The sequence below is a fragment of the Magnolia sinica genome, chromosome 14, assembly GCF_029962835.1.
Source record: "Magnolia sinica isolate HGM2019 chromosome 14, MsV1, whole genome shotgun sequence".
Classification (NCBI taxonomy): domain Eukaryota; kingdom Viridiplantae; phylum Streptophyta; class Magnoliopsida; order Magnoliales; family Magnoliaceae; genus Magnolia; species Magnolia sinica.
In genome coordinates, this window is record NC_080586.1 from 4,469,575 (window position 1) to 4,482,806 (window position 13,232).

At 44.4% G+C, this 13,232-nt stretch overlaps 1 protein-coding gene across 6 annotated transcripts in view; it reads right to left on the reverse strand.

The window, feature by feature from the left end:
- Positions 1–13,232, reverse strand: part of LOC131226171 (probable inactive DNA (cytosine-5)-methyltransferase DRM3) — a 55,884-nt gene that overhangs the window by 3,454 nt on the left and 39,198 nt on the right. For all 6 annotated transcript variants that reach the window (XM_058221902.1, XM_058221905.1, XM_058221903.1 and 3 more), the window contains 2 exons: positions 2,229–2,331; positions 944–1,023 (listed from right to left, as the gene is read on the reverse strand). In XM_058221902.1, the coding sequence (XP_058077885.1) occupies positions 944–1,023; positions 2,229–2,331 (183 nt within the window). The remainder of the gene's footprint in view (positions 1–943; positions 1,024–2,228; positions 2,332–13,232) is intronic.

Sequence of the window (13,232 nt, forward strand, 5' to 3'; positions counted from 1 at the left end):
ATAGAAATCAGTTTCTGAGCACCTGAAACGTCAGATTCTGTGAAGATTGCTTTCTTTTCAATGTTTTCATCTAATCCAGACACCACCTCAGGGGAACGGGACAGTACAAAAGTCCACTACTTCAATACCCATATGTCAAATCTCAAGATCAACTTGCACATATGTTCACCAAAGCACTTGGCTGTGGTAAATCTGAGCTAGATTATTCCAAGCTGTGCATTGAAGATACCTACTCACCGGCTTGAGTAAAGTGTTAAAGTTGACGTATTGTGGGCTGTACAACTGCATGCCCCATCAGATCAGTGTGTGTCAGTGTGGCCCTTAATTTTGCATCAATTATAGTACACATAATGTGAACTATATGAACCATCCTATGTGAACATTGTTGTATTGTATTATCAGGGCAAGCTTTATCAATATTGAATTTTTATTAATAGAGTATAGGAGTCGGGGTGTGTAACCTAATGAACACACTTTCACTTCTACTTTTCCTCTATTTTCTTCCCTTTTTTTCCCTTTCTCCTCTTTCACCATGCCATGATTTCCACAGACTCAATAACTTCAAGCATTGATCCATTAGGGCTTATTGTGTTCCACATTTTCCTTCAAGAGTGATGTTTCCCAATATAGCAGACAGAATTTCACACAATTATTCTGAAGGCAAGTCAAATTGCCTCAGAAAACACAATTACTTCGCATGATATACTTATCCAGCCAAATCTTTAGGTGTCCATTGGTCCATCCATAGAATTTGATGTAGCTCCTACAAATTTCCAGATTTCTAAGACCAATTATGATTGGCCAATCCAGATGATTTGTAGCCAACAGAAACATTTAAACAAAGAAACCCATCTGAAGAAACATGGCAAACTGTAGTAATAGATAAACCACAACATTTCAGCAGAAACAGCTTATCAACTGACTTAAATTGGAGGGAGAATACATTGTCTTCTTGTACACATGTATTGGCAATTTGGTTGGCAAAGATTGAGTCAGCCAGCTCCAAAAGTGGAACATCTCCACCTGAAAGTGAACAAAGGCATAAGAATATCAAATGTCAAAGTCAATGTGAAAGAATGATACATGGTCATGATACTTTCAAGTTAGTCAAAATTGAATGGTAACTTCTTGCAACTTAAAAAATGTTTTGAATCCATACATCCGCCAGGGTTCTCACTGATATTATCGGTATCAGCAGGTTGGTGATACCGAAACTCCAAGTTGGCAATACCAGCGATATTTTGGTCTATGTATATCTTACCCAAAAAAAAAAAAGGTCTTTGTATAGTATAAAAGTTCCCTGGTATTGGCGATACGAACAATAATGTCATGGACACCAGGAATACTTCTGCAAAATGTCAGAAATTTGAGAATAGTCCCAAAAATTGAAAAGATCATTGTTTTTTGTGGAAATTTTTTGCTGATTTTTCTCTTGGTGATTCAACAACCCCTTCTGGTTTTCTTGAATAAAAGCTTGGATTTGGGGGAGAAATCTCAACTCATGGCGGAGACGAGTCGGAACTCAAAGGTGACAAAAAATCCATAGAAACTTACTTTTTTTTTTTTCATTTTTTTTTTCTTTTTCAAATGTTAGCATGGATTGCAATGTCTTTGAATAATTCTCATGCATTCATATCGATTTGCAGCGAATAAATAAACATTTGAGTGGGAGAATGGGGATTGGGGGGGAAATCTTAATTTCCACCTTTTTTACGCCTCAAATTGAGAATTGATGTTTTATTACTTGCATTGTATGGTATTTAAATGATATGAACTCATTTTGGATATGATTGCATTACTTTTTCCTACAACACATGGTTTAGGCCTGTATAAAATGGAAACTTATTATGTAAAGTTTTTTTTGGGGCAATATTTTAACTTCTAAATCCGTAAACATGTCTTTTAACATCTCCTGAAATTTCGTTGGAAAAAAAATCACCTTTTTCCCAGTGTTTTCCTCAATCAGCAATATTTTTTGAGCATCAGTGATAATATCAATGATAACGATACTCTGAACACTGCACCCAACTAAAACACCTGATTTAATCTAATTCGATCCTTCTTGATTGTTAAAAGCAACTGATGTCACATTCTTGAAATTAATTATTTCTAAATCTTTTGCCTCTTTTAATGATTTCTTTTTTTTATTTATGAAAGAAGAAAAAAACTTGTAATGAAATTTTCAATATCAACAAAAAATAAATAAAGTATTTCTAAACAAAACTGACCAAATTTATCAATAGCTGAAGAAATTTCATCTCCTGAAAACCCCATGTCAAGCAAGCGAAGTGTCTTGTCCATTGTCCCAAACAATGTCTCAGTAGTAATTACCTAGAAATTTATAGCACAATTAATGTTAGGAAGCATCCTCAAGACCTGATATAGGCAGGAGTAAAATAGCAACATGCAAAGAACCTTGAACTAAGGGAGACACAAATCCATGATGGAGGGCTTCCAAACAAATGCAGTCACATATAGACACGTTGTGCACTCTTCACAAATTGGCTCAATTACAATAACATTACATGCCTGCATATTGTTCACACATCAAACATTTTCACACAAGAAAGCATTAGAATAATTACAACCCCATTCATAGACAAAACTCGAAAACCAGTTTGGAGTTGTACACCTTCAGAAAAAAAATAATAATAATAAATAATCTGCAGTTGGACTCTGTTTTTTCTTTTTCTTTTTTTTTCTTTTTTTTTTGGTAAATCAGTATAGAGTATACTTTCAGCAACAGCACAATGCAAATAATTTGCAACTTACGGATGTGCTTGAGAGTAGTCTACTATGACATATGAAAATCCATACTTGAACAATTGGACTCCACTCATGGCCTGATTAGGACCTTGTTTACAACTAAAATACCCAGCTTGAGATCTCCATCCAGTAGAAATCTAGAGAGAGAAAAAAACACACTAAAATGACATTGTTGTATTATGTGAAGACGGTTTCAATTTCCAGCAAGAAGAAGTGATGGGGACATCTCGCGCACACGCACGCCCCCCTTACGCACGTACGCAAGGAGGAGGGCCCCACCTTCAACCTGGATCGATGATGACATCCATTGAGGGCCTCCTAGCTAGAGGACTGTGTTTTAGATCCTTGAGGTGGACCCGATCATCATGTGGATCCCATCATTGGATCTCATGATTGTGGCCCACTACCCTAAGTGACCTAGGACTTTGAGTTTTGCTTATTACCGTCATTAGGAACATCATGAACGGTTTAGATTGCATTGATTAGTTGTTATTTTTTATTACTTCGTTTTTAAATAATAGTATGCGCACATGACATGGCTTTTGGGGTATAGGTTTTTCTTATAAATAGGCAACCCCTTGTAGGGTTTTTTTCATTGAAGATGATTAATAAAATTCTGCGTTTTCCTACTTCTCTGATTCTCTGAGTTGTGAAAACCTAATTGGGTGCGAAACCCTCCCTCCTTCGAAGGGCTAACTACCGTGGTGCGAAGCCACCCCCATCCCAAATCGTCCCCATCTCCTACCCTCCATATTCTTCATCTCCTACAGCCATCCCCTCATCAAATCTACCCACGTTTGCAGCTAATCTCAGCAGATTTCCAGAATCTGCCCCTACAGGAGGGCTAAAACTTCGGCGAAGCACTGTGTTCAAACCGATCATCCGTTTGGCCTGAAATTTGGAGGGAAGGTGGCCCATCCCTGGCCAACTAGGCCCTAGCTGGCCGATTCCAGATTCGTGGGCCCCACACACGTGCGGGCAGCCATCCAGGCACGTGCGTCAGGCCGATTTGCTGTCCACACATGCGGGCTGATCACAGGTTCCCTCTCGTTTCTATTTCACTACTCTTTCGCCTTGTTTCCATAACCCTAACCCTAAATCATCTCAAATCCCTAAGTTCTATTCCACTTTTGAAACCCTAGGTTTTTCCGAATTGAAACGTGAGAATCCCTTGGATTGGGAAATAATCCTTCGAATGTGTGGATGAATCTACTATCCTTTGAGCATTGTTTGGTCTATAATTTTTAATTGATTCAGCCCTAACATGTGTAGGCTTAGACCCTTGTAGATTCTCCTTGTTGAATGCTGACTTTATGTGGGATGTGGAATTATTCTAATTGTTTCTAAATGATTATGATCTAAAGCCTAAAATCTTGCACATCATATCTAATTTTCATGTCCTGCATCAAGAAGATGAGGAAACCTTGAAGGAAGATGGCTCACACATCTTCACCGGTAGCTAAGAAAGGCCCATACAACATTTATGTCCAGAATATACCATTTGCCTCCTCTTGAGATCATCAGAGAGCTTTTTGGGAGGTTTGGCATGATTGTTGATGTCCACAACCATATGGATAAGAACTTTGGGAGTGGGGGATTCATTTTGGTTACATAATCGTATCTTGATGAACCATATAATGCCAAATTGATTAATGGAAAAAAGGTAGGAGGCAGAGAGATCCAGCCTATTGAGGCGAGAAATGGTAAGCGCAGGAATCCCGGTCCTCCTGATGTTCCAGGCCTTTGTAAGGAAACGATCAATGTGGGCTCCAACTCGAAGAGACCACAAATCACTCACGGGGAAGGTCCTTCCGGGATGCTGCATCTTCTAGCCCTGGTTGATTCTCTTTGGCAACTTCTCCAATGGTCCGTGCTCACAGCTCTATTGCCGAGAGGATAGTTAGTGTTCAGTGCAATATGGTTGTGGCTAACACCAGCAATGTGTCCGTCTCAAATCTTAGTGAAGCATCGCAGTCTTCCCCCTTTGGCAAGGCCCACATATCAACTGCCCATCTAACCACCAACAAATTTCTAATTGCATTCCAATCTAGAGAGGAGCTTGTGGCATTCTCAGACAATGTTGTAACTCAGCATGCTTTCTCCATAGCTAGGGTGCAGAACTGGTGTCCATGTGATGTGGTCACCAACATAAGTATCTGGGTTCAGTGCAATATGGTTGTGGCTACCACTAGCAATATGTCCGTCTCAGATCTTAGTGAAGCATCGCAGTCTTCCCCCTTTGGCAAGGCCCACATATCAACTGCCCATCTAACCACCAACAAATTTCTAATTGCATTCCAATCTAGAGAGGAGCTTGTGGCATTCTCAGACAATGTTGTAACTCAGCATGCTTTCTCCATAGCTAGGGTGCAGAACTGGTGTCCATGTGATGTGGTCACCAACATAAGTATCTGGGTTCAGTGCAATATGGTTGTGGCTACCACCAGCAATATGTCCGTCTCAGATCTTAGTGAAGCATCGCAGTCTTCCCCCTTTGGCAAGGCCCACATATCAACTGCCCATCTAACCACCAACAAATTTCTAATTGCATTCCAATCTAGAGAGGAGCTTGTGGCATTCTCAGACAATGTTGTAACTCAGCATGCTTTCTCCATAGCTAGGGTGCAGAACTGGTGTCCATGTGATGTGGTCACCAACATAAGTATCTGGGTTCAATTGTTTGGCATCCCGGTGCATGCTTGAATAGAGTTGGTGATTATAGAGCTTGGATCTTGCTTTGGAAAGGTGTTGGGAGATTGATCCCATCATTTCAGAGGTGTAATTCTTGCTAATCACTACGGTGAAATTTCTTCTGAGTGTTGACGCCATGATCGAACAGATTATCATGTTGGTGGTGGGTGGTTGTCTTTCCCCATTTTCGCCTCTATTAAAACTCCTGGGTGGATCCATCTAGTTAACGTGTCTTATTGGGATGGGGCAAAAGGCTCCTATGATTCTGCAACTACAGTCTCTATCAAAAAGTGTGTTGATGTTAGCCTCTTTGCTACCAACAGCTATCATCCTTGCCACTCAAAGCCGATGTTTTCAGTGTCCTTGGGTGATGTACGAGGAACAAGGGATGGCCTACCTGGTGTTGCTCTTGGGCATGTTTTTCCACTAGGAATCAGGCTGGAGATAACATAGCATGTGGACATGGGTCTCAAGGTGTTCCAAAACGGTAACGGTGGCCGTAACGTCACGCCCCGGACTCGATAACCGAACTCACAAGGAACCCGATAGCCAGTTCTGGCCGCAACAGCCTCCGTAGTACCCCATTCTCGGCTCCTGAGGCAGGTTCCAATCCTGGGATCCTATATGGAGGATTTCCATAATAGTATAATCATTTCCAATACGAGCATACCCAAGATCACAGCAAGTATATCTGAGAATAACAAAGGCATACATCACAAAACTCACTAAGAATTTGAACTTTTACAAGTTTTCATAAGATCCAAAAGGACATACATAAGATAATAGAAGAAGGAGAGAAAAAGTTTGCAACACCGGGGTCCTCAAGCTCAATTCTAATCCAAGCTCTGCCGCTACGACGCGTGCCTAGGATCTCCTGCACGCGTCAATCGTGCATAAGCTTATAGAAGCTTAGAGGGTGGTGAAAGTGTGTGACAATAGTGCGCAGAAGAATAATAGGAGGTACGAGAAGGGAAACATGCTCAATGACAATATCACTAGCCTTATTACGGCCTATCATGAATACTATGCAATGAGTACTGGGCGCCTTACAAAGGCGATGCATAAGGGGGCTTATACAGCCAATGCGAATGCAATGCGAAGTGATGCCAATGGTCATATCCGAATCCACATGTCAAGTACATTTCCAATCATAAGGAAATCACCGGGGTCCAATACACTGCTGGATGACTGCCGCTCTACAGACCCGCACAGTCCAACGAGCGTAAGAGACCTCACTACCCGCCTGTGGACAGCCAATCACCAGCAAGGCCTGACGGTAGCGGACCCATTTACGAGCCGGTCAGACTCAGCCTAGTAATGTCTCCTTACATCAGGTGAGGAAGGCCACACCCCTACCCAACTGACTACACGACAGTGGGAGTCACGGCCTAACAGTATAAGGCCCTCATGCGCTCATAGTTTCTACTTGGTCACAGCGTTGGGGCAGATCCTTAGTACCATGGAAGTTTTGGAATTTTCACCCATGGACATCCTATGCACCCGGTATGCTCAAGTAATATTTCTGGTGCCCACACATACGGCCATCCACGAACGTCCCTGTGGAGGCAAGGCCCTGGTGAAGCAAGGGTGGTATCATCATGAAATGTGATGCCAATGCATGAGTCACATACATACAGATCATGCACAAGCTTCAGGCACTCAATGTGCACAAGAGGAGAAACTCCATCCCTCTATGACCACCACACAATGCAATCAATTCACACAGATGATGCATATGGGTCACAATGAAGTAAGTGTGCTACCTGTAGAATATATATTCCTCCTTCTCAAGGAGGGACAAGGTCTAGATACCTAGACGGGTAATCTAAGGAGAAGTGAAGTCTTCTAATGGGGGCCCAATACTTTGGGATGGCCCACAAGCTAAGAGAGTTATAAAGCCTCAAGGAGGAAACAATCCTAACAAGGTCCGAGGTGGGCCTTCAACCATCTACAGGAACCCTATGGGCCTACCTTAGGGCCACCAAGGAGGACATCCAACCTCAACTGGGTCCCAAAAGGTAGCCCGCTACGCATATAAAGTAAAGTCCAAGACCCAAGCCATCCATAGCCTAGTGGGCCATACACTAAGCCCAATACTTAGGTATCATGGTGGGCCCTTAAACAAGGTTTGGGCCCAACCATTATGGTCATGAGTCCACTCATTGTGGTGGGCCTAATGGGCAGCCCATTATTTCAAACATATGGATAATCCTTACATTTAAAACAAGTAAGTTGAGCCTCACATCTAGGCCCAAGCATGGATTCATTTTAAATGGGCAAGCAAGGGCCCAACTACTTGAGTATTTGGCCCATAAAACCCATCACAATAGTGTGCTATTTATAAGCCCAAGGGCCATGTGTCCAACAAGAAAATTCTAGGTCAATGGGCTTAGGAAACCCAACATGCAAATATGAATATTATTCCAATAAAATCCCAATTGAAGTGGGCCTTAAGTATGCACTAATTAAGCCCAAAATCTCATTAAAAAATAGGGCAAGATATGTGTAACAGTATCCCCAAATTTAGTGGACCATGCTGCCCTAAAACATCCATTTATAGGCAGCAACCATGGGTCTATTACTGAAATTCCAGCCCACCCACAATCTGGCATTGCTGGAAATTCAAAAATTAATTAAATTATATGTTTATTTTAGTTCCCGGTGACCTATACATGTCACAGGGGGGTCTACCAGATGAAGGGAGTAGATGGAACACATAAATCAGATGGGCCATGCTACTGGACTGGATGTCCAGTAGCAGCCCAATGGGGTGGGCGTCCCATGTGCAGGCAGCCCTATAGGCCTGGGTATTTGGCCCAAAAACTCATCCAATGGGCCCCAACTGGATGCTATTGAAGGGGAGGATGATCAAGTCTCCTATGGACCCCACATGGATGGACGGTGGGATATAAAATACAGTAAGGTGGGCCCACAAAGAGGCCTGGACGGCCAGCCAAGGCTAGATGCCCCAGCCTGGTGGGCCACTCCAGGATGCACCACGGTCGGTATAAGGGCCCGTTGGCCTTGAAAATTCACAGGGTGGTCCTCCCATGGGTGGGCCACACCTCAACAAAATTTCATGATTTTTGAACACTTAGAAATATTTTATTTTAATTCAGGATTACAATCTGTCCAGAAATTCTAGGCGTCCTAGCCTGGTGGGCCGGTCCAGCCCTTGCCACGGTGTGCACAGGGGTCCGTTGGCCCAAAAATTGGTAGGTGGGTCCCAGCATGGGTGGGCCACCTCCAGATAAAATTTGAGAATTTTCTGAGCATGGGAACTATTTTTATAAATCAAGAGAAAACAATCTGTCCAAAAATCTGGTTATTGTTGGAATTTTGACTATCCTTATGTTTGGGACCACATGGAGCGGGCCTGGAACCGCCCAAACCCTTGAAAATTTGGGGGAAAGGTGGTCCTACATCTAGTCAACAAGTGATGTCCATTGGGGTGGCCCACTTCTTCCAAAAATTCAGGTGAACAAGATGATTTCTGCTATACTACATTGCTGAACTGTCCAGAAAATTCTGGACAGTTGGTCATCTTTGGCCCAACCGATGGGCCTAAATCATGGGAGGTACGGTGTGGGCCCCATCCCACATCAAAGTGGGGTCCACAGACTACAAATTCCCTAAAGAAATTTGGGGAAAAAGAATCTGGAAATAGGTCTAATCATTAACCCAAAACACCTACTCTAACTGGGTTGAAATCTGGACAACAACATATGTTGTCCATATTTTGGCCCCATGCATAAAAATCGAAGGGCCCATGGCCCTGATTTAACTTGTGGGGTCCACCTTGACATGCTAGCAAAATTCTAGGCCCTTGGTTCCATTCAAACCTCCATAAAAAGGGAGGTTTGGAGATCACCCAAACCATGCATGCATGGTTGGGCCTAGACGTCCATTCAAGTGGGCTTGGATGTCCACCCTACTTGAGGCCTGGGAGGTTGCTGACCTTCATTGGTGGGCCTCACTTCATCAGCAAACATGAAAGGAAATTTCAGAAAAATAAGAAAGAGAAAGAGTGAGATCCGGCCATAGGTGGGTGGTCACGCCACTAATGGACCACCCACACACCATCCACACCATTACTATCCTTATAAACTTCATGCATGGCAATTTACATGGAAAATAAAGTGCTAGATGGTGGGGATTCCTCTCCCCACATGCATGCAAGGCCTATATGGCTCTAGATGTACAAGAAATGGGAAGAAGAAGAAGCCTCATGGTGGGTCCATGGAGAATGGCCCACCATAGCTAAGTTATGCAAGATCGAGGCCATTAGCCCTACCTAAGAGCCATGTAGGGCCTCCACCATGGATTGGTAGGCCCTACATGCTTCCATGTATGAGGCAAAAGAGAAAGGAAGGAGGGAGGAAGAAGAAGAAGAAGAAGAGACCAAGGAGAGCACCCACTTTCAAGATCTTCTTCTTTTCTTCACCACAATAATCTACTAGCTCCAAGGAATAGCTTTCAATGGTTGAGATGGGATTGGTATGGATGGATTGAGAGGGATTTAGAGAGAAAAGGGCTGGAGAAAAGAGTTCTCATGGATGTCCAAGGGAGCTCAAGCAAGGAGAAGGGAAAGAGAATGAGGGAGGAAAAGAGAAAAGGAAGGCTTGTAGCTTGAAAATAATGATTGCTTTCTAGAAAAGATAAGAAATGACGAGTTTTTCTTTCTTAAAAAGAGAAAAAACTGAAATCACTCTCTTGGTTAGAGAAAAGAAATGAATAGTTTATGGGATAGAGAGGAGGTTGTTTAGAAGAATGGGTTAATCATAGCTTAGAAAAGAGAGGCTATAATGAGAGGCTAGCTACCTATGGCCTATAGCCTAGGCTAGGGAATGATGATATCTAGGGTGATGTCACGCATGGGGATTCGTGCACACCCACGGTGGGCCCCACAAATCGTGATCAATGGTCCGCAATAAACACGGCCTACATCTTTTAATCTACAACTCGGATTGCCGCACGAGACGCGGCGTTGGAATCGCGGCGACGATGCGGTCGCTATGGCACTAAATTTGGGTCGATCCGGGTCGGGTATACGTGACTGGACTTCAGGATAACCGCAAACACTAATCGAAGGTTGCGGGTCGCTGGGATTTGACCGGTAGGACCGCGAGACCTAGAGGAACAAAATGCACACACTTAAGTAGAGTCTTACAGCTCCCAGCAGTTCCCTTGGGGAGCCCTGATATTATTTGTGAAGAAGAAGGATGGCTCGTTGTGACTCTGTGTGGACTATCATGAGCTCAACAGAGTCACCATCAAGAATCGATACCCACTTCCCCGTATTGATGATCTGTTCGACCAGTTGCAGGGTACACAGTATTTTTCCAAGATAGACTTGCACTCCGGTTACCATCAGATTCGGGTCCGAGAGAAAGACATTCCGAAAACGGTTTTCCGGACACGCTATGTTCACTTTGAGTTCCTGGTCATGCCGTTCGGACTGACCAATGCGCCCGCCGTATTTATCGAGCTGATGAACGAGGTCTTCCAGCCGTTCCTCGTTCAGTTCGTGGTGGTATTCATTGATGATATTCTTGTATATTCGAGGACCCGAGAGGACCATGTTGAGCACTTGCAGATTGTGCTGGAGACCTTCTGTGCCCACTAGCTGTATGCGAAGCTAGAGAAGTGCGAGTTTTGGCAGAAGAAGGTAAAATTCCTCGGTCACGTGGTGACGGGGAAGGTGTCGCTGTGGACCCCTCGAATGTTGATACAGTGCGTCAATGGGGCCAGCCCACGAACGCGTCCGAGATCCGTAGCTTCCTCGGTCTAGCGGGATATTATCGACAGTTTATCGAGAGTTTCTCCCGTATTGCTGCACCGCTGACCCGGTTGACTCGGAAGGGCGTCGAGTTCATATGGAGTGACGCCTGTGAGGAGGCATTTATGGAGTTGAAGGATCGCCTCACGTCCGCTCCTATTCTCGCTCTTCCTGATGGGAGTGAGGGTTTTGTTGTTTTCACCGATGCCTCTAGAGTTGGCTTGGGTGCTGTACTGATGCAGCACGGGAAGCCAATGGCGTATGCCTCACGCCAACTCAAGGTCCACAAGCTAAACTACCCCACCCATGATTTGGAGCTTGCAGCGGTTGTCTTCGCACTGAAGGTGTGGAGGCATTATCTATATGGGGTCAGGTTCAAACTCTTCTCAGATCATAAGAGCTTGAAGTATCTATTTTCGCAATTCGATTTGAACCTGCGTCAGAGACAATGGATGGAGCTGTTGAAGGACTATGATTTTAATCTTCAGTACCACCCGGGCAAGGAAAACGTGGTAGCGGACGCGCTCAGCTGTTAGCCACGAGGCCTAATGGCTCAGATGATGGTGCGTGAGTGGCAAATGCTCGAGGATGTCTCAGAGTTTGACTCTGAGTTCGGTTTGCAGTCTTCCATTGTTTAGCTTTCGAGCTTGTTGATTCAACCCTCTTTGGTGGCTAGGGTGATCGAGACTCAGCAAACGGATGAGTCACTTCAGGAGTACCGAGCAGAGGTGACATCTGTGGAGCAGTCAGACTGGCAGATTGGTTCCAATGGTAGATTACGCTTCAGAAGCCGATTGTGTCCTGGACTTGCTAGAGTTGCGTCGTAATCTGATGGCTGAGGCACATCGATCGAGGCTTACTATTCACCCGGGCTCCACGAAGATGTATCGTGATATAAGGAGGCAGTACTTTTGGCAGGGGATGAAGTGTCAGATTGCTAGTTTTATGGTGGAGTGTGACACATGTCAACGTGTCAAGGTCGATCACTAGAGACCCCTTAGTCCCTTGCAGCCATTGAGTGTTCCAGAGTGAAAGTGGGAGCACGTATCAATGGACTTCATCACAGGTTTGCCGAGGACTCAACACGGTCACGACACCATCTGGGTTATCGTCGATCGTCTGACAAAGTCGGCTCATTTCATCCCGGTGAGTGCTTCCTGGTCTATGGACCAGTTTGCAAAGGTGTTTATTGAGGAGATAGTGAGACTGCACGGCATCTCAGTTTCGATCGTTTCAGATCGAGACTCCAGATTTACGTCTCAGTTTTGGAGTTTCGAGCAGGCAATGGGGGTCACTTTGCGTCTCAGCACCGCTTATCAGCCGCAAACGGATGGGCAAACCGAAAGGGTCAACCAGATCCTTGAGGATATGCTCAGAGCTTATGTGATTGACTTTGCGGGTAGTTGGGATGAGCATTTACGCCTCGCTGAGTTCGCATGCAACAACAACTATCAGGCGACTATCGGCATGGCTCCTTTTAAGGCAATTTATGGCAGACCGTGCAGATCTCCTAGTTGTTGGAACGAGGTTGGAGAGCGTCGTCTCTTAGGTCCCAAGCTTGTACAGCAAATGTCAGAGGCTATTGATGTTATCAGGCAAAGGATGCGCATAGATCAGAGCCGGCAGAAGAGTTTTGTTGATCGTCAGCGTTGACCTCTCGAGTTCGCAGTCGGGGACATGGTATATCTCAAGGTCTCGCCTATGAAGGGCGTGGTTCGCTTTGGTGTGAAGGGCAAGCTTGCCCCGAGATTCATTGGACCTTTTGATATTACTGAGCGCGTGAGCGCTGTGGCCTATAGGCTTGCCTTACCTCCTGAGTTGTCCACGATCCACGATGTGTTCCATATTTCTATGTTGCGGAAATGTGGGTCGGACACTATTCCTGTGATTGATTGGCAGCCACTTGAGGTTCGTGAGGATGCTTCCTACATTGAGCAGCTGATTCGTATTCTTGATCGGAAGAAGCAGGTCCTCAGGACCAAGGTCATTTCCTTAG